The sequence below is a fragment of the Sprattus sprattus genome (assembly GCF_963457725.1).
Source record: "Sprattus sprattus genome assembly, chromosome: 15".
Lineage (NCBI taxonomy): Eukaryota > Metazoa > Chordata > Actinopteri > Clupeiformes > Clupeidae > Sprattus > Sprattus sprattus.
Genome location: NC_137913.1, coordinates 20,138,238 through 20,158,985, shown reverse-complemented (window position 1 = coordinate 20,158,985; position 20,748 = coordinate 20,138,238). Strand labels below are relative to the sequence as shown.

At 41.3% G+C, this 20,748-nt stretch overlaps 3 protein-coding genes across 4 annotated transcripts; all 3 read right to left on the bottom strand.

The window, feature by feature from the left end:
* Positions 1-3,444: 3,444 nt before the first annotated feature.
* Positions 3,445-7,133, bottom strand: LOC308376699 (leukocyte surface antigen CD53-like). 2 transcript variants are annotated; one of them, XR_013968920.1, is made up of 8 exons: positions 6,997-7,133; positions 6,070-6,142; positions 5,607-5,795; positions 5,246-5,320; positions 4,914-5,024; positions 4,712-4,816; positions 4,365-4,437; positions 3,445-4,092 (listed from the first exon to the last, which is right to left on the bottom strand). XR_013968920.1 is itself a non-coding variant. In XM_080853140.1 (8 exons), exons 2-8 carry the CDS (start codon positions 6,124-6,126, stop codon positions 4,021-4,023), a joined length of 693 nt encoding a protein of 230 aa, XP_080709266.1. In that variant the 5' UTR covers positions 6,127-6,142; positions 6,997-7,133; the 3' UTR covers positions 3,445-4,020. The 2 variants fall into 2 exon arrangements, 1 of the variants encoding a protein (XP_080709266.1); XM_080853140.1 differs by having other exon boundaries at positions 4,365-4,448.
* LOC308376329 (leukocyte surface antigen CD53-like) lies at positions 6,899-10,299 on the bottom strand (the record flags this gene model as incomplete). Its single annotated transcript, XM_080852624.1, has 7 exons — positions 6,899-6,922; positions 8,246-8,329; positions 8,489-8,596; positions 8,732-8,842; positions 8,975-9,049; positions 9,620-9,808; positions 10,237-10,299. The coding sequence occupies 7 exons, from the start codon at positions 10,297-10,299 to the stop codon at positions 6,899-6,901; spliced, it is 654 nt and encodes a 217-aa protein (XP_080708750.1).
* A 1,191-nt stretch (positions 10,300-11,490) lies between these two features.
* On the bottom strand, positions 11,491-17,872 carry lman2lb (lectin, mannose-binding 2-like b; the record flags this gene model as incomplete). Its single annotated transcript, XM_080852969.1, has 8 exons — positions 11,491-13,305; positions 13,436-13,558; positions 13,932-14,046; positions 14,351-14,512; positions 15,667-15,749; positions 15,863-15,980; positions 16,735-16,853; positions 17,677-17,872. 8 exons carry the CDS (start codon positions 17,870-17,872, stop codon positions 13,163-13,165), a joined length of 1,059 nt encoding a protein of 352 aa, XP_080709095.1. The 3' UTR covers positions 11,491-13,162.
* Between the last annotated feature and the right edge of the window lie 2,876 nt (positions 17,873-20,748).

Genomic DNA, 20,748 nt, shown 5'->3' with positions numbered 1-20,748 from the left:
TGACAATTACAATTGCCTACAGCTTGCACAAATTTCAAATGATTAAGCACCTCTTTACAAATGGTTAGGTACAATTGCCTTCAGTTAGCCCAATTCCCAATTAAATATATATTGCTGTTCTAAACTGACTGTTGCTTCACATGTTGGCATCATTTCCTTGCTTACATCATCACCTGCACAATAGTTCTCCACTGTCAAAATCTTTCAGGCACATAATACCATGAAAAATATGGCATATATGGATCTCTTGGATCATCGGCCTAATTTTCAGCTGCAACGAGAACTTTACCAATCAAGGGGGAGTTTCACACATCCAATCACACAGTTTAGTTAGCTGTAGTCAGGTGCTATCCAGGAGTATAAACGCTTCCATCAAATATCTAGAGCTTGACCAAGTTCTGTACAAATTGTGAACATGGAAGCACCTGGCCAGGGAAACAACCGAGGGCAACTGCCTGCTTGAGGAAGAGGAGCAAGGGTACGTGGTGGTTGAGTAGGGGGAAGTGGCCAAGGAGGACGAAGACAACAAGCTGTGCCAGATGAAACTGGGCTACACTTGTGGAGCATGTGGTCAACCATGGCCTCACAATGGCAGAGGCAGGTCGTCGAGTTCTGCCTAATGTGCCAGGCTCTACAGTGTCCTCTATCATCCAAACATTCTGCAGGGAAACCAGGTATGTGCTCAGTCAACTATGGAATTTTTGATGGTAGCGTAAACTAGTATTATTCTATTCAAATGGAACTTAAGTCAAAGTAAAACAACTAAATACAAATGGTAATAGTGTCTATTTGTGAATTCCAACGTATAGGATTGGATGACAACCTGGTGCGGGTGGCAGAAAAGCAATTCTCAACCAACAGCAAGAACAAGAAATCTGCAATATTGTCATGGCGAACAATGTTATCACACTGAAAGAAATCCGGACCACAATCCTAGAGGGCAATGCTGGCATCTTCCAGAGCGTAAACGCTGTCAGCATCTCGACAATTGACAGGGTCCTGATCACAGTTTTTAGATGCGTCCGGCATCTCTATAAGAGGGTATGTCCGTCCGTCTGTCGGTCGGTCTGTCTGAAACGCATTCTTTCAATTGTAATTCCATCCTGTGTCCACAAGGTGGCAGAGTTGAGTTGACGCATCTTGTTGTCCGCTCGGACTTGTTCTCTATTTCTTTGGCTCATTTCTAGAAACAGAAATTCTCAAAACAACACGTGCAAACCTCCAAACCACTGGGCACTTGTTCACAACAGATTGGAATTTCTCAATCCTTTAATGAAATTGCAATTGTATTAGCACATCCTTGCAAATGACGAGTACAATTGCCTACAGTTTGCACACATTTCAAATGATTTAGCACATCTTTGCAAATGGTTAGGTACAATTGCCTTCAGTTAACCCAATTACAAATTGAATATGTCTTGCTGGTCTAAACTGACTGTTGCTTCCATCGTTGCTCGAGGAAGGAGAAGAGGAAGAGGAGCAAGGGTGGATGTCCCAGGCCAGCATGGGTGCTGTGTGCTGCCATTTCAGAGAATGGTAGTCATCCACATTCCCAGTCTAAGCCCATTGAATGCCCAGAAGCTCCTGGTGTTCTTGGACCGCCTGCACTTCGATATTATCCCTCTATATGAGAGGGGTTTGGTAAGGCCTCACTTGCCTACATTTGTCATTGTGTGGGACAATGTAAGCTTCCACCGTGGCCAGCTCATCAGGGCGTGGTTCACTGCCCATCCGAGAATGCTGATGCTGCTCTTATCACCTTACTCCTATACCTCAATCTTATCAAGGATTTTTTTTCTGCAAGGAGGTGGAGGGTCTATGAGGATCGGGCTCAAAACCAGCGGTCCCTGCTCCAGGCAATGGATGCTGCTTGTGGTGATGTCACAGCAGATCAGTGTAAGGGATGGTTGCAGCATGTACAACGATTTACCCCCCGTTGCATAGCAAGGGAGAACCTCAAATGTGATGTTGATGAAAATCTGTGGCCAGACAGACAGGAGCGCGAGGATGAGCAGGATGCAACTAGTGAAACTCCAGCTTTGCTTTACTCTCTTACTGTATGTGTTGTTAGTGTAGGCTATACATTATTTTAGTTTTGATGTGCTTATTTTATGACAGTTTATTGTGCTGTATACATTTCCTGTTACTGTAACTACAATGTATGGCAATAAATGTAACAATTTCCATTTCCAATATGTGATGTTTCATCTACTGCAGTAACCATTCAGTGTCAAAGGACTGAGCCAAGATTGAAATGTGCACATGAGGGATATTTATATGGTCCACTGCCATACTGACAAAACATCTAAACATTTTGACCTGTAGTGTTTACCCAACGCAAAGGGACTTTACATGTTGAGGGCACTGACTATTTGTATGAGAAAGGGATTTAGTTTTGACTGATGAGTTGTCTGTTTTGGGAGAGATATGACCTTTTGCCGGTGTGCCATGGAGCTTTTGCTGAACCATCTAGGTTATTTTAGCAAATGTATTTAAAGCTTTGAGAATGTCCGTTTCCCCCAAAGAGATGAGCCACAGCAATCGAAAAAGGAACTTTTCATGTTGGGGGCACTGACTATTTATATGAGAAAATGACTTGGTTTTGAAGCTTGAGTTAACTGTTTTGGGTGAGATATGACCTTTTGAATGTGATCTATGTATGGTTGTGCTGAACCATATAGGCTATTTTGCCAAATGCAGCTTTGAGAATGTAATTTCTGAATTGAGCCAAACCAATGGAGAAAAACTGTAATGCATGACAACACACACAACGGGGTCTGATTTGTGCTGGGCACAGTACTGACCTCTCTCTGTTGCATTTCACATCTTAAGAAACTATTGTACCAGAGAACAGTCTGTGTCATCATTTAAAGTGTAAGTTCAGAATTGGGGGTGTGGTTTTCAGTTAGTATGTACGGATTCGGATAGGGACTTTCTCAAAACACCCCCATCCCCCCGCCCAGTGCTTCCTGTTGAAGCCACAGTCAAGATGAAGTGAAACCTAACGTCAAAAATACTTTTTTATTTTTTTAATGAGCGCCCCAGGTCAAATGGCAGAATGTATGAAACAGGAAGTTTTTGAGTGCCATGACCTATTATGTGCAGCAGGTCTTGTGTTTTTTGAGGCAAAAGATGTTTATTTTAATCTAACAAAGTAGTGAGGTTGAAGGTCTTATAGCCATAATAACAGCAATGCCAGGAAGATGCCTATAGAGGTTCATGCAATGACTAAGGAAGAGGAAATGTACAGAATTACATTCCAGTAGTACATCTGGAGGTGGGCCACTTGTCTCTCAATTCTTGTTTCTATTTTGCTATTGTAAACGTATTTGGTAGAGGTCTACAAGGGACTACTAGCCTGGATACCAGCCTGAACTCCGCCCACAAAATGTTTGGTCTGGGAGATCGTCAGGCTAAGGGACTACAGTCCATCTATGAACAAACAGTTTACACTTGACGTCAATTTGCTTTAGCCTATACAATGTTGTGGGCTTTACTGAGGAAACTCACTATGGAATTATGGACAATATAGCAAAAATCAGTGGTCTTTATGTACAGGTGGTTTTTCAAACACTAAGCTTAATAAACAGTCTCTGAATACCTACTGAACATTTAACATAGAATATTTTGTTGATATAATCATAGTCGTCATAATCGTCAAAGCTGTTGACAAAACTTGGTGATGCTAAATTAATCTTGTTGTCCTGAAGATAAACTAGCAGAAAGCAATCAAATAACCTATAGGCCATAACTATCAGTTATGTACTCAGTGTTGACAAACAAACAGGTAGCACACGTTACAGGCTGAATAGGTACTAGTATAAAAGTGGAAAATCCACCAAACCAAATATGGTGGGCAAAGCCTGTTTCAGGGATATCAGTCAAATGGTGCTGATAAGCCAGTGATTGCATTTCAACAGAATGTTGGCCGTAAAACCCAATTTAATTCTAAATGAGCACAACCCCTTTTTGTGACTTGTAGACTTCAGGCAGGTAATCTCATCCATGTCGACCGGGTCTTCAGATTTTATACCCCAGTCCAGAACGACTTATGTGGCAGAACAAAGTCATTGAGAAGCACATGCCCAAGACCTAAAAAAAACAGTGATGTCATGAGCACTTGAACCCTATCTGTGGACATAATGGAATGCATTTTTATGGTTTCCTTTTTGGACCAGGTTTGGTTACTTGTTTGTGGTCTTCAAATTAAAATAGTCATCTTCTAACCCTTGTAAACTACAGGGTCACACATGAACAGGCTCTACAGAATAGAACAGGCTCTAAGAAAATCTCTTAAATGGTTATTATGTATTTTATAATACTGCCACATGTAGGACATTTTTTTGCAGCATTGATGTTTATACCTCGATACTGCAGACCACAATCACACCAATACCAGTGTTGAGCAGGTTGTCTTCAAACCAGTTCTTCATCTGACTGTAGCAACCCTGACATGAAAAAGAGGCAATACTATTAGTATCTCTGACAACAACATAGTTATACATCACAATCACACTATAGTCACAGTTGATCCATTTAGGCATAAAACAGGTATTGACCATTTATAATGTAGCAGGTCAAGGTTACCTTAATTGTTTGGCTGCCAGATATGATATTGTTACAAGATGACTGAGTAATGCACTGATAGGTTTTACTTTTATAAAAGATGACAGGAAAAAAGTGCAGCTTATTCTAGCCAATGGTCCCGTACCACTTTCCAGTAGTCGATGGAGTCTTTGCAGGCTTCCTTTATACAGCAGGAGGTTGGAACAGGAGGCTTCCAGTCTGTCACATTTTTTACTCCACAGCACTGAAACTATGCAGAGGAGCAGATAAGACCACATCAGCACTTGCACAAATACCTGTATTACATCTGAAAGAGAGAAGGGAGAGAGGGGGAAGTAAAAGCTCACTTTGCTCTGGAAGAGGTCCCATTCAGAAGCAATTATTGTAACCGTTGTATTGTCATGCCCTCTGGCGTCGTTCAAGCTTTGCGTGAGGTCCTTCTCGATCAGTCTATCAATCTGTGAAGCAAAAGACATGGCTGAATTGTTACCGGACAATCTCATCACTGTGGGCTGTTTCAGTCAGAGCGCTGGGGGTTTCCTATCCTGATCCTATGAGGAAGTGTGCACTACGTAAATCATACGTACATACTAAGGACATGTACAGAGAAAGAAACAGACCACTGCTGGCCACTGAGGTCCTTTTTTTTTATATCGATATTTTGTATGGGAACACTTACATCTCTTTCATAGACCAGGAGGATGCAGGCTCCAGCCAGCTCTATCAGCATCACAATGAATAACAAGATGAAAAACTAGAAGAGAATAAAACCAGTTAGTCCTGTGACTATCATAAACAACCACAATTTTACTTATATGGGAAAGGTGAAAGCTATAATTTCTCCCTGTGGATCATGTCTGGGCATTTAAATAGCACCTCTGGCTCAAGGCGCACATGTCAAGGTGCTCTGAAATTAGAGCATTATGGTTGCAAGTGTCAGTGTGTGTGTGTGTGTGTGTGTGTGTATGTGTGTGTGTGTGTGTGTGTGCGTGTGTCGGGAGTGTGTGTGTGTGTGTGTGGGGGGGTGTTCTCCTAGTCACCGTGATGAGGAGGCAGCGGTTCTCCTTGTAGGCGCCCAGGAAGCCTAGGAAGGACACACAGGTGATGATGATGCCCGTGATGAAGAGGATGTTGGTGACGCTCATGAACGGCAGGGAGGGGAGCATTGAGGAAAACTTGGCCTGCGTCATCATGAATATCCCAAAGCCAAACAAAGCTGCCCCACAAACCTGACACAACAGGGTGGCAGAGAGAGAGAGCTATTACATACCTGACAGCACCTCACCACATAAGGGTGTATCATCAAAAGACTTATAGCAGTAAACACCCATGAAGATTTTAGTATGTCCTTTCTCCCTGTTCTGTTAGTGGTGGAGTAGGGCGATGCCATTAGGCCAGGCTATTTCCCAGAGTTGACTTTGAAGATTGCAGTACATGAAACTGGGTAAGAATATGATAGGTATATCATTTTGTAATAAGAATAAAAAGTTTGAGGATACATACAAAGAATAAGAAGTTGGCAAAGCACATCGTATACTTCAAACACTTGAGGCAAGACATCTTGACTTGTTCAGTTCTGAAATGTGAAAAAGAGGCACATCAGATGTTGGCAGACAGTCCAGTACATCCTGCCATGACGCGAGGATGATGTGTTTTCAGATATGTACACACACACTCTCTCTCTCTCTCACACACACACACACACACACACAACCACATACACACTCAAAACACACACTGTATGCATTGCAGTGAACAGTGCATTGTTCAGAAATAAGTGTGGTTTTCATGAGTCAGACATTTAGTTTCCCCTTTCTCTTGAAAACTGATGAATATAACTGTTCAATCTAAGGCCTAAGGTCTAGGGTCTATGTAGCTCTCTGTGAACCACACCTACAGATAAAAATAGATACGTGTGCCTCTACATTTACTTATACATCCAGATTAACTCCTAACAACGGATTAAAAGGGTAAATCTTTTGGTTTGTATTTATATGTAACCATGATATCAGAAAATGTTGAAGAATATTTTTCTGATTAATAGTTTGGTTTCAGTTAAATGGAGAATTCTCTTTGAATAGAGCAATAGAGCATTTACTATAGAGAGCTATTTTTCTCCTTTTTTATGTTCAATCAATGAAAACATGGTACTTTTTGTCTACCACAAACATATAAAATGTAAGATATATTGGTATTTAATTGTATATTTCAAAACAGTCCAAAACCACCATCTCCTCTTAACAGTAAACAATTCAGGAACAACAATATACTTTTATGTGAAATGAGTTTGTCCAATTCTCTGTAACCTTACACATAAATACACAATCGTTCTCTAACCAAGAACAACCAGGAAGCACTGGAAAATCAAAAAGAGGATCACAACTCTACACAACAATGAAGTACATTTCTAAAAGTGAAACATATTCTTACCTGCTCAGCTAGAACACTTGAACTTGAACTAGACAAGCAAACAATTCGAACAGTTGGTTTAGCTGTAGTTGGGTAAATGGAAAATGTCTTGTTGCAGTTTGCTGGTCACACTCAGTTTAGTCAACACTTTCAGAGCGTCACGGTGCATCAGGAGACATGACTTCCTCCTCAGGGGACCGGATGTCAGTCGAGCACAAGCTGTAGCCAAAGCCTTACAACGGTAACTGATAAAAGCAGAAGGTGCCCGGCAGTCGGTGATGGGGCAAAATAGATGCTTTGAGCAATCTTCGTTTTTAAACTGCGAAAGTCCCTTTTTATAATTCATAAGGACAGTGGGTCATATGTCAGATAGAAAACAGGAAGAGATAAAAATACAGTTTCAATAAAATGGGGGCTTTTTATTTTTTTCTTCCTACAAACTTTTTATATCATCCCAAGAGGAGAGAAATCAGTGGTCATTTGATCAGTACATCAATATAACAAAACGTTTTAACCTCATCAGACAAATAGGAATAAAAACAGCAATTTTCTATATGTTTTCACAAGTTTATAGTTAAATGTATTTACATAAAATCTAAATATATTATAAATACTCCCCAAAGAAAATCCCATTCAAACCCAGATTAATCCTATGTGACACATTGTGGCACCATTAGCTGTGAAATTACTCACTTTCGTAGAGTATTAAAACAGGAACAAGCCGATGACAAAAAAGAAGTGACATATTTTTTCTTTGAATTGGATGCTGTGTAACTTTGTTAGGACAGAGTACAGTGACATACTTTTAAGTTGAACCAAGAATGATTTCTAATCCAGTTGACTACCACCATTTTTACTTAGTACTTTTTGATGCTAAATGTTAAACCTGAATTTACACAGAACTACAGCTATACCTGATGAAAATAAAATAAACAAATGAGTGGCTGATTTTGACTTTGTACTGTACATGCCAATACATAAAACAGAAATGATGTGTCGAGAAGAGCCCAGCATTCACTCGAAACCAAGTTAACCTCAGACAACGCAGGGCATCTTGAGGTTTTCCATCACATATATCCTCGTCCAGTCACCCAGAAGTTGCACATAAGTGGGCAAGAGAAGACCAAGCAAAGTGTCTGTAATTTGGGGAAAAAGATGCTCATGAAACAGTGTCCTCTTCCTTTAGAGCTGCTCTGTTCTTTATTTATCAAATGTATTGTTAGGAAGGGAGCAGCACAGGTGGGTCTAGTTATTCATGTTTGGCACATACCTGTATAATGGCCAAAGACACAACTCCTGCACCTATGTTCAGGAAGTTCATTTTAAACCAGGCCCTCAGTTTCCCAAAACAGCCCTTGGAATAAGAGGGAGGGAGAGGAAAATGGGTAAAAACACGAAAGTCGAATCTCCCTATAGTTACATTGCATTGCTACACAAGTGCAACAGTATGGCAGAACTATCCTAAAGTATGCTATTTAAACAAGACACTACTTTGTGTAACCTAGCAACCTACCTCCTTCCATGGGATTACAGGAAAGATGTTACAGGGGTCGTCAATGCAGCAGGAGATGGGAGGACGGCCTTCCCAGTCTGATGGCCCATGGACCCCACAACAGTCAAACTAGACAGGAAGGACAATGGAGGGGGCAAATGCATTTAAATAGGGAATAATCAAGAACGAGACTCGCCAATCTTAACAGAGCCTTTGGCAGGCTGGACGATAGTGCCAGGCAAGGTCAGGCTGATGTGCACTTACCGTGGCCTGAATGGAATGGAACTCATCTTTCAATGTTTGATTTTCACCACCGGACGATAGCTTATAGGTGTCCAGAGCACGTATAAAATCATCTTCAAAGTACCTGTCGATCTGGGAAAGCAATAAAAAACAACCACGTCATGGCAGTGTCATGTCAAAGCACAGGAACACAACCATGAAACACTTCCTCTAAACATGGGATCACTTGTCAAACTCTGTGGTGTAATGAAATGGTGGTCTCACCTCTCTCTCAACCACCAGAAAGATGCAGGCCATAGCCAACTCCACCAGCATCAAAAGAAACATTATGATATAAAACTGTAATAAAAACCAAATGTGACATGAACACAAACACATCAGATTGGTTATGTGCAATCAAAAGCCATGTCTCAAATACAATACCCACTCTTTTTTAATAGGTATGTTTCCTCACTAGATTTACTAGATTTAATATGCCTATTACAGAGCACGCTACAACGAGTAAGCATATGTAGTATACAGCAGAACATTATGTACAGACTTAAATACACGGTTAGTAAGAGTTTAGAATCCTCAAGGTGGATTATATGGAATAAAGTGGAAATTCCACATTTAGAGAGTGTTTGCATGTGTGTGGCTGTGTGTCTACAGGGTGAGTCAGAATGTTTTCAGAAGTTCTATGCATGTTTCACAGGCAGCAGTAATGTGTGAGTTTCATTATGAATACAAATGGCCACTTTCACCCTTGACAACCTGTAACATCTTGTCCCAGCAACAGCAGCACTGTTCAGTGACCAACCCACAGCAACAGCAGCACACTCAGTGACCAACCCACAGGCCAAACAAGGCCAAACACTGATACCCAGCTGTGAATGTACCCTTAATGGGAGCTCGACAGGCCAGACTCACAGAGATGAGCATGCAGCGGTTCTCTCTCAGGGCACCCAGGATCCCCAGGTAGCACACACAGCAGACGATGGCCCCCGTCACAATCAGGCAGTTGGAGGCGTAGTGCGGTTTGAAGGTGTTGATGATCAAGCCGTACTCGGATTTAAACATCCCGTATATGCCAAATGCCTGGACAAACGCCCCACTGGTCTATAAAACACAAACCGATAGAATGGGTAGGGAATGTGATGAAAACAGATATGTTAAAATGCACAAAATATAAAGAAAATACATATATTTATGTTATATATATACAGTATAAATATTTATAAAACTCAGGATGTATGTTGAACATCCAAAACCCAATATGTACCCCTATCATTTTAAGTTGGGGTTGGTTTTAATCTATCATCATTCTCTTTCTATAATAGAGATATGGGTATCAGCTTTAATTCACAGGGAACCAATTAAGTTGAACCAATTTACACTTTTGCACTTTTCCACATCTTGAAACTCAAGACTAAATCTAGCAACTACCCAACAAGGATTAAATGATATGTTGATTGGTGCATAATAAGTGATTTTATTAATCCTGGACAGCTGTGAAGTCAACAGTTTGAAAGAAAGAAGTGACCTACCCAGTAGAGCATGTGCAGAAAAACCATCCACCTTTTCAGACAGGTTACACAGGAGCGATTCATGTTTCCACGGAAAACCACTGTTTATCCCTAAAATTGGAAACATTTTCTCAAAAGTCACCTTTCACGATTTCCTGTTCGTTCACTTGTCTTGTAAAAAGTAATGAAACATCATCTATGAGATAGTTCAGTTATTCCACTTGACATTCTGTTTAAATTGCCATTAACTGATCCAACTTGTTTTATGTAAAGGGTTTGTTGATGTAGACAGTGTCCTCTCTGTTGTGGTGGAAGAGCTAGTGTTTAGCATACAGTACAGTTTGGTATGGAAACACAGGGCCTAGTGGTGGAGTTTATCTTCTGACGTTGTTTGAGAAAGCCAAGCAATTAAATGTGATTGAGAAGAAATGGTTCTACATAAATAGAATGATTTATTTCTACTCAAATTATTTGTTCCACTTTTATTTGATAGCCCCTCCAAAGCTACAGCTCACAATAAGGACCATAAAAACTCATATAGCCTGCTTGTGTTTGTGGGAGTGGGTTTAAGCCATACTAAAATAAATTCTTAACTGAAATAAAGGAAAACAAAATGCTATTTGCGTCAATAGTTTCACAATGTTCTGTCTTTGTAGTTTAAGAGTTAAATTATCTCTGAAGAGCACATCGCACAAACTTAAAGCAGAACACTGGATTTTGACAAGAAACTGAATTTACACTGATATAAGTTTCAAGCATTCAATTTACTTACTCAGAATTCTCATGTACTACTCTTCAGGTTAATAGACAGGATTCTCTCTGACATGCGTTTATTCCTTGCTGTTGTCCAATGACTGCAGATAGGTTCAGTCTGAACACAAGGTACAAACACACACACACACACACTCTCATGGTTTGCTTCTCACCTGCACACTCCACCCCCTTTCCTCCTGCCAGCTCCATCTAGTAAGTCTGGAGAGCTCTCTTATCGCTCCCTCTCAAAGCAAGTAAATACGGAACATGAAAACAAACAATTAATAGTTAATCTACATAAGAATAGTTGAGGTGGGTATAGGGGGAGTGAGCACATTGTGTATGTGTTCAGAGGGCCGCCTTTCAAACGCTTAACAGTTTCTTCCAACATTTACATACAGCTGGCTGTGAAGAACACCTTTGACGCCCACAACAAGGAATTATTGAGTTTACCATTGGGAGTTTCGGTATATATTACAATAAAGGAGAACAGAGGAGTCTAAGGCATTCATTTATGGAAAATCATCTTTAAAATTTTATTTAGAAGATTTGACAAAGAACAAATGGAACCCAACGTCTTTTCACAAACAAAGAAAATTCTCAAACATGTTTTTTTTTTTCCTCTTGATGCTATGGCTCCAACAAACTGAAACGAGTTACCAAAATCAATTTGTACTCCCTCGTAAGGACCAGGCTTAAACAAATCAACTTGTATTTAAAATCCTAGCGCTATCAACGGATGAAGACTAAGACTTGTGGGGTCAAAAGGTCACCACAAACATGATTGCAGCAGCACATTACATCGCTGGAGGTAAAAGACCCTGGTGGTGTCAAGAACCCCGGTGATGTCTCCACACTGCTTCCCTAAGCATGGCAGGATGCAGTGTAAAAATGTAAGGCATCTACCATTACGGGTCATAGTGGTTCAGTAACATATAAATCAGTAAAAAATGTCAAAGGAAAAAAAAAATAATAATAATTTCAGATGCATTGTGATTACCAGTAATTATAATATTTTTTTTTATATCAGCTACAGTAATTACATTACATGATTTGAGAACAGAACAGCACAGTCACAGATTTGGCCAATATTGCATTAAATTGGTGATCAGACTGAATATAAAGCATCTCACACATTTTTGATGAAATCATTCTTTGTTTGTTTTGAATGTAAACAGCCAGCCACTTTCACCCAGAAGCCAGACTTGCAGATTAGAACTAGCATAAATGGCAAATTTGAGAAGACAAGGGCTTCGCTTCAAAATCAAGTACAAAGAATCAGCATTTTCACACAGTCTAGTGCAAGGGCCACGTGTCCAATTGCTGAATTGCCCCGATCTCTATTAAAAACCACACACACACACACACACACACACACACACACACACACACACACACACACACACACACACACACACACAGACACAGACACAGACACAGACACACACATGTTGGGACACCAGAACATAAATTGTACTACATTTGATTCACTGATAAATAAGACTTGAGCCCTCATCACACACACATTATCTTTTCACATTAACAATGATTTCGCACAGTGAGCATACCGATGATGAAAGCAATCTGTCTTCATCACAACCACATTAATTACCCCCACACACACACACACACACAAACAAAAGGGGAAGACTTTGGAGACGTAGAGCAACATGCTGCGATAGGCCCAGGAGATCTCTAGTAGAAAACGCAGAGGGATACAAAAATAAATCGGATCTTCTGCTGTAAAGTACTGAACATCTGTGCCGATATCAACATTGTGCCTCCCGAGAGACCACATACAGTCCATGTCCAGTGCAATTATACAGCATTCACAGGGCTACTAAAAAGGGGGGAAAAAAACTTGGTTAAGGTCCAAAGAGCGCTCTGTTAAGTCACAGTTCACTACTCTTCACGAGTGGGTTTAGGGAAGGCTCTGAATGACGTGTTTGATCAGACAAGTCCTTCATGACCAAATGGCGAGGTAATCTCCAAGTTGAGGTACTGTAAAGGCTTTATGGCAGAGCACAGGTGGGGTCGGTCTCACCAGTCAGCTCACACCAAACACACCACGGATGCTCATAGTCGTCCTCTATTTCTGTCTTTCTCGCTTTATCTCTCACACACACGCATACACACACACACACACACGCATGCATGCACACACACAGCCTAGATTTATTTCTGCTCAGGCATTTTAGTAGAAGCGCTTGCGGCGGCCTTCCTTCCAGCGGCCGTACAGCAGAATGGCCACGACGATCAGCACGAACAGGCCCACCACTGAGAACAGGAAGGCGAAGAAGCGACCAACGGGGCCCATGCCCTCCTCCTCAACCTCCACTAAAGACAGGGAGACACAACCACGCAACATTAGTGTGCTGTTAACAGTCCTACTTGCATTCCTGTCCCCCCCTTACGAGGCCTCACTATTCTGATTTGCACGGTCATTGTTCGACTCCCTTTGGCTTACCCTTGGGAAGCTCAATGTAGTCATAACTGGGGATGGTGACTTCCTGCTGGTCCTCTTCCTCTTCCTCAGCGGTCCTCTGCACTGTCAGCTGATAGAGCTTCATGGAGATCAGGTCATGGTTATCTGCAGAGAATCAAGACAGGATTGTTGGTGTGTAAAAATAAATAAATGTGGTTTGGAGAGTCAGATATGTCGCCCGTTTCTGGCAGTCTCGCCAGTCTACTAATGGTTAAGCAATGACTGCCACTCACCACAGTCAGGGTGGACTGTGGTAAAGCTGAGGGAAAAATCTGAAAATGTCAACTGTGCGTCAATGGTTCACCCAGCCATCACACTTCCCCAATATAGGCAACACAAATCTACTCCAACAAGTAATTTCTTGGTAGTGTAAGGCACCATCAATTTACAGCACCTCTCTCCCAGTTCACCTCAACCCCATTCATTCATCTGTAGAAATCCCTACCCTAGCCAGGGTTGGGCTGACACAAAAGAGTACCTGATAAATCTCCTGTGGCTGAGGAGGCCCCAAAAAAGTACCCCAGTGGCATATGCACCCCCGGCACATCCAGGCATTCCCGCCACTCTCGCTTCCCATCAACGTCCATCATCAACTGCAGTGAAAGATACAGTATTGTTGGGTATAACCAGTAGAAACACAGTCAAATGAATAGCAACCTGAGCATAGTGCCGGTATTTCATAGATAGATACATATGTAAAAATGGCTTATCCTGCCAGGCCAAACTATTATCTGCACAGGTAATACTTTGTGACTCCACTGTCAGAGCAAGGTGCCACACGTAGCTAAGGTATGAATTCTACCCATCTTTAAGTTTCTTTGGATAAAACCATCCATGAAGTGAATTTATGAATATGGCAAGAGTGAATATTTGTTCTGAGCTGTTCTTTTGTCTTACGGTCAATCTGTTTTTCATGTATCGGATGAGGAGGAAGGTGTCGTGGTTGACGTTTCGCACGAGGGCTGTGCATCCACCCAGCTCTGTGGTCTTGCCATCACGGTCGTGGTCATATGGCACAGTTCCATTCCCCACCATCACTGAGATGTACGGAAACACTCTCTGGGAGGAGCGGAGGCAGAGAGAGAGAGAGAGAGAGAGAGAGAGAGAGAGAGAGAGAGAGAGGGGAGAGAGAGAGAGAGAGAGAGAGAGAGAGAGAGAGAGACAGGTGGAGGGGTGGATTTGTTAAATGATCTAAGCAACGGTCACATTTTTAAATGCTGATGTGCTAAATGATGTCGGGATATGACAGCATAGTTTGGGCTTGCCGATACTTTTGGGCTTGCCGATACTTTTGGGCTTGCCGATACTTTTGGGCTTGCCGATACTTTTGCAAAACAAAAGCTTGTGTAACTAGTCCTACTACTAGTATACTACTAACCATGTAATCAAACCCCTCACACATATGTGCTAATGAACTATGAACCCAACACTAAGAAGGGCTAGTGTGACTTCTAATGTATGTGATATGTGTACTGGTTAACTAAGTACCGAACACAAGGAAGACCTAGTGTAACTGGGATGGGAGAGTGACTGTGGGGGAGGATGGGACCAGACCGACTGTGCTCGTCTCCAGAGGAGGGGTCAAAAAAGAGCAGCACAGGACAGCGTGAACCGGTTTGCCCAAGACGCCATGTGGGAATGTTTTCTCAGATCAACTGCCCCTTTCAAGCAGACTCTAGAATCTATCTACATGATACTAATCTGACCCACTTGGGCTAAAGAGAACACTTCCCAGCAGGTCGAATCAGACGTCCACAGATATAATTGTCTTAAGAGCTTTATCAGTTCCAATTCCATGCTGAAAATGTGCAGGAGTCAGAGGAATGGATGCATCTTCCTGTCCGTAATGACAAATGGTTTGTCCTAAACAAACCATTTTGAATGACAAATAGGCCTACAACTCAACACCCCAACCCTAACAGCAATACATACAAACAAACAATACCATGCACTAATACCAGTATTCCAAAAAAAAAAAAAACGTATGTCTAATCCTTCTTTCCTGCATACATTAATGAGGACTCTATACGTCGCTAAACAGCACTCTCCAGTGGTCTATGCAGAAGTGTTCTCATATGGACCAAATGTGGCTCATGTGACAGGCCTCATCACTGCTCAGTGAAATCACTTCCTGTCCCTAGGGGAGAGGTATGGCAGCCGAGCGTCACCACAGTGGCAAATATGCTCTAGGCAGAGAGACAAGGCTGACATACCTCATGACTTTTGTCCTCGTTGGGGTAGGTGTCCACAAACACCCCAAGCCCGGTAAACTGGTTCATATTCCCAAAAACTGGACCTGCAATAAAAGACCAACTTTCAGCTCACATTTAGATTACTCAACACAAAAAACCTCTCCAGTTGTAAGACAGCTGCATTTGTTCAGCGGTCGGTGGGGTGTGGGGTCCTTACCTTCCTGCATTCTCTCTTTGGTCAGCCACAGAGCCATCCCGTCGCCATTCAGGTTTTTCTTGCCTTGGCCGTGAATTTTAAACTGCACTTGTAGCTCCCAGTCGCGTACGAAAAAAGGCTGTGAAAATGTACACAGGGGAAGAAGAGATCACATAAGACAATTTGAAATTACACCAATTTCATCTGAACCAGGACACAGATGGAAAACATTTTTGACAGTACTTGTTGATATCTGAATCCCTGACCTTAGCAAAATTGTGCTTAGTGGCCCAGAAAGCTCAGAACACTGTGTTCATGTTAAATCATAATGAGCCCCTGGCATGACTTAGAGGTTCTCCACACAGTAAAAGAACCGGAAGAACTTCAAACAGTAGGACTGAGTGAGAGATGGTGATAAGGAATCCACCCAGAAACATCACAAAAATCTCCACAGGCAGGGTTGGTTTTGCACACTATTAAGCGTAAAATAATCTAGGTTTTATGTACCTTGCCACTTGTTTGTGTTAAAAGCTTACTTATACTGAGGTTTTTTTTTTTAAACACAGTAGCATCACTCACTTTTCATGACAAAATCAAGTTAGACCATTTGACTGTAAGATGCATGTACTGCCCTGCCTCCAAACTAGCAGAACAAACTTAAAGGAGAGTCAACAGTCAAACTGTGTGAGGTGATGTTGCAATACAGAAGATATTTCAACATTTGGTCACACTGCAGGTTTTGACATGGGTGATGATGACTAACCACAAAGCTGATTTTCTAGTTTGTTTTACACATTTTTTATATGCTTGAATAGTGAAGAGTTACGTTTTACTTTTCTAGACCTATATAGAACAACTTGATTGTACAATGACTGTGTAATATTACAACTCACTATTCGGCTCCATACTGCTCCAACTCTGCTTTGAAGGTCTGGGGTGAGCCTCACATTGTCAGGTGTCACCATTGACGTACCCATAAGGTCCCAGTGGGACGAACTGAAGGACCCCACACCTGAAAATAATAAGGTTGATGTATCCCAAACTTACAATGAATGGATGCGTAGTTATCACAAACGGAAATTACCATGTGAACTGGTTAGGTGAGGTTAACAATTTGTCTTCAAAGTACTGACATTATTGTAGAGTGGTGAGTACATTAAACATGCTATGCTAGCGAAGAAACAGCCGGCTACCACATAATCCCACAAAAAAAGTTCAGAGAAGCAGCTTTTCACCATAACGAATATGGGTTATCGTTACAAGTGCAATCCGGGATTCTAACACCATATACTTTCTGTCAATCATTCATCTGTCAACATTTCAAATATCGAATACCGGACTGCATTTTGAACGTAACCTATCCGTGTGTTGATATGACTTGGAGCGTATCTGATGACCAATTACTCTGCTTCCCTTTGCCTCGTATTTACACTGAACTATTGGTAGTTGGCTATCAGAACAAATAACATTTAAAGGACAGTTAAAGAATGAAACTGGGAAAACTGACAGAGCAACCGGTTGGATCAGACTGGCCTGTTAACTTGCAAATTAGCGGTCGCTAACATGATTAGCAGGCACAGATTTGGCCAGTCAGCTAACTTAGCTAGCTGAATTAATTTAATTGAGTGCGGCAGATGGCTATATTAATGTATATCAGACGACTAATTTGTAAACCGGTATGGTTGATACTACCAACTGAATCTATTTTGTGTCATCATGTGGTATTTTACACATATATGTCTTCAGACAATGGCTCAACAATAGATGACCTATCTGTGATTTGCTAAAGTTAGCCAGCAACCTAGCTAGCTGACTAGCTAGGACAACTAATTTACCTTGATAAGGTTTTGTCAGTGAATATTCCCTCTTCAGAAATTCTTCCAACTCCAAGCCATCGTCACCCTGACACCGACTTGTCAGAAAGAGTAAAAACGTAACTACGAAGAGTTTCATAGCGACGTTCCTCATATTAAAAACTATATTTGGCACGGGCAAACTACTCAGTTTAAACATGTTCATCGAGGCGGCCATGTTGCTCCTCCCACAAAATATTGGGTGTGTTCTCGAAGACACAAGCAGACGAGTGAACAGAAAACTTTGTAAATATGAAGACACTTCAGGGTATTTCTAAACCGCAAATACAACAACACGTATGCACGCAAATGCAACAAACTTTAGATGCTAATGCGCCTTAACCCCAAAGCAAAATACGTTTGCCAAAATACAGAAAATATGCGATCCTAACGTTCAAATGTCACAGTTGATTAGAATGATTCATTAAAGCCTAATTTTGGATTTTTGATTATTATTAATATTAATAGGCTAATAAAGCCTATATTTTAAATATACTCAACTAATTACTTAGTAGACTACATAGTTTCGAAAATCAAACTGTAGGCCTACATCTCCTTGGCATAAATTAAACACACGAGTGAATAGCCTATTAAGTAGACCTAGCCTACGGCATAGCGGTCAGTGACCGCCGCCTATAGAGAGAGACTGAGATAAGATTTTTTCGGTTCCAAGAAAAGTGTGTTATCTTGAATGATTACGTCAACAATAAACTAAAACGTTTCTTTTATATATTATTCTGAGTAAAAATGTAAGGAACTATAGTTGTTGACGTGGCGGCTGTGTACACTGAGGGTATTACGTTCTGCTGTTTTGAGACTAGTGATAATGGAGGAGTGATTATTTAGCAGAATATGTTCTTGCTGTACGTTTGAGAATGTTCTGTAATTTACATATGCAACAATATGAGCGCCATTATATAACTGTACTTGGCATTTATTTACCAAGTTTGGAAACAATATGCATGCCCATAAAATTATTATAAGTCGAAAGTATATGCTAAAATACAATAGTAAATGGATAGTAAATGCTACATATAGGCGTAAAGGTATCATTTGTACCTATGCAGTATGGTAATAATTAGTTTGAACATAGCCACAAACAGCCATCAACGGGGGTCCAAGCAGATGTGCGAACTGCCCTAAGTAGGGAAAGGTTGGATGATTTGACCCCTCCAGCAGGTGAAAGACAATTTTGTAATTTTTGGGATTTAAAGACTTCCAGAAATTCATTTTGAAAATAGAACAAACCATGTGAGAGGAACAGGGGAAAGCATGTCGTAGCCTGCTGTAACTACACCATATGGCTGATTTGTTTAAAATTGGGTAAATAGCTTCTAGGCCTATATATGCCATTATCAGTGAGTCTTTTTTTTGACCGTTGATTAGGGTGACCATATTTAAGTTTTAAAAAAGAGGACACTTCCTCAAGGGCAGGGGCGCAGATAGCACTGGATTCATAGTGACCCCGATCCGTCCCCCCCCCCCCCCCCCCCACTCTCCTGACGAAAAGCGCCAATCATCAGTTAATAACTCTGCACAGCTGATTAGGCGATGTTAGCGTCCCCCCCAAGTTCAAAAATCCCATCTGCACCGCTGCTCACGGGGGAGGGGCGTGGTAGTGTATAGCATATAGATGACCCGCACCCTACCATAGACATATAGACCTATCTATATATTTCTATATGTCTATGCACCCTACCCCCGCGACGATGTTTTGCCATCTTTTTCGTGCATCTGGCAACACTGAGTGGGCGGTCGTCCGGTCGACTAATGACAGTTATCTCTACAGTAAGAGCTTGAGCAAGAAGGTGGAACTAAGGGAGATACCCTTTCCAAAACGTGTAAGGGCGTAAAAACTAGTTTGTGAAAGACCCAGAGAAACACAAATATCCGACGAGGCCAAATCCCAGACAATTTTGGAATCCCTGCTGGACGCATTTTTTAGGTCTTGAAAAGTGGACATGTTCAGGTTCAGTCTGGCACTGTTCAGTCTGGCACTGCTCCATTGTGGAGAAATTATCAGTTTTTCAGCAAAATGATCTGACCAATGAAATTGTCAGGGTGGGCTTTATACGATGATGGACAGATGATCAACCAAGGCTTGAGTTGAATTAACGGTAGATTCGAAATCGTACCAAAAATATTTTATTTGAATTAACACAACTTTTTTATGTCTACATTGACTCGGTTAGTTGTGTATGTGCTACATGAATGTTACAGAATATTGTAGGCATTTTTTCCCCTGGTTTGTTGAAACACGCCCCATTATCACAGCTCAATGGAGCAGTATCAGACTCATATTCTGACTAGAATTATTAGTATGACATCGTCAGGCTAACAAAGCGTAAGCCAAATTCAAAACCTCAGGTTATGCAGTTTTTTAGATATTTAAAATGTGTCAGTTGCAGTGTCCTCAATGGATTCAATTAATCAAATTTGGTCAGCATCAAAAAGCTGTGGTAGCGATGCAGCGTGTCAGATTTAGTGAACCTTTATATCACAAGATGTGGGTTAGTAAGGCAGTATATTTTTGCATTGAACATTATTTAGCAGGTGGCGCTACTCCATAAAGTAATGGCAATGAGCTAGGCCTATACACCTCCTAAAGGCCAACTCCATATACAAAAATCTTAGTTTTGGCTAAACAGTTTTCAAGCTATTGACATTTATCCATTGCAGTGCCCCCTAAGAAAATTTCACTAGGTGGCGCTACTCCACAAATTAGTCTTGATGAGCTAAGGTTATGTGCGTCCTAGAGGCCAACTCATTATACATTCTTTTGTAGTTTTACACAAAACAGCTGTCAGGCTATTGCAAAAAAAAGTGCTTTAAACCTACCACACTTCAGGGGGCGCTGGAACAAAGGGCCACGCCCACCTAGGTACACAAACCTTATATTCTGTATCAGCCATGTGGGGGCTACAATCATGCCAAGTTACATGTGGAAGGCCAAAGTATATGATATCCTCAGCCAATAACAACAACAACAACAACAACAAATGGAAGAAAAAAACGTTGACAAACATTATCCGACCGCCTTCCGTTGCAGTGGCT

What these genes read in the sequence shown, in the direction of transcription:
- LOC308376699 (XM_080853140.1), bottom strand. Translation starts at nt 6,126, where the DNA reads ATGTCTTGCCTCAAGTGTTTGAAGTATACGATGTGCTTTGCCAACTTC. An exon ending in ACCGCTGCCTCCTCATCACG is followed by an intron (nt 5,321 to 5,606) that starts GTGACTAGGAGA and finishes ATTCTCTTCTAG; the next exon opens with TTTTTCATCTTGTTATTCAT. An exon ending in GGGACCTCTTCCAGAGCAAA is followed by an intron (nt 4,817 to 4,913) that starts GTGAGCTTTTAC and finishes TCCTCTGCATAG; the next exon opens with TTTCAGTGCTGTGGAGTAAA.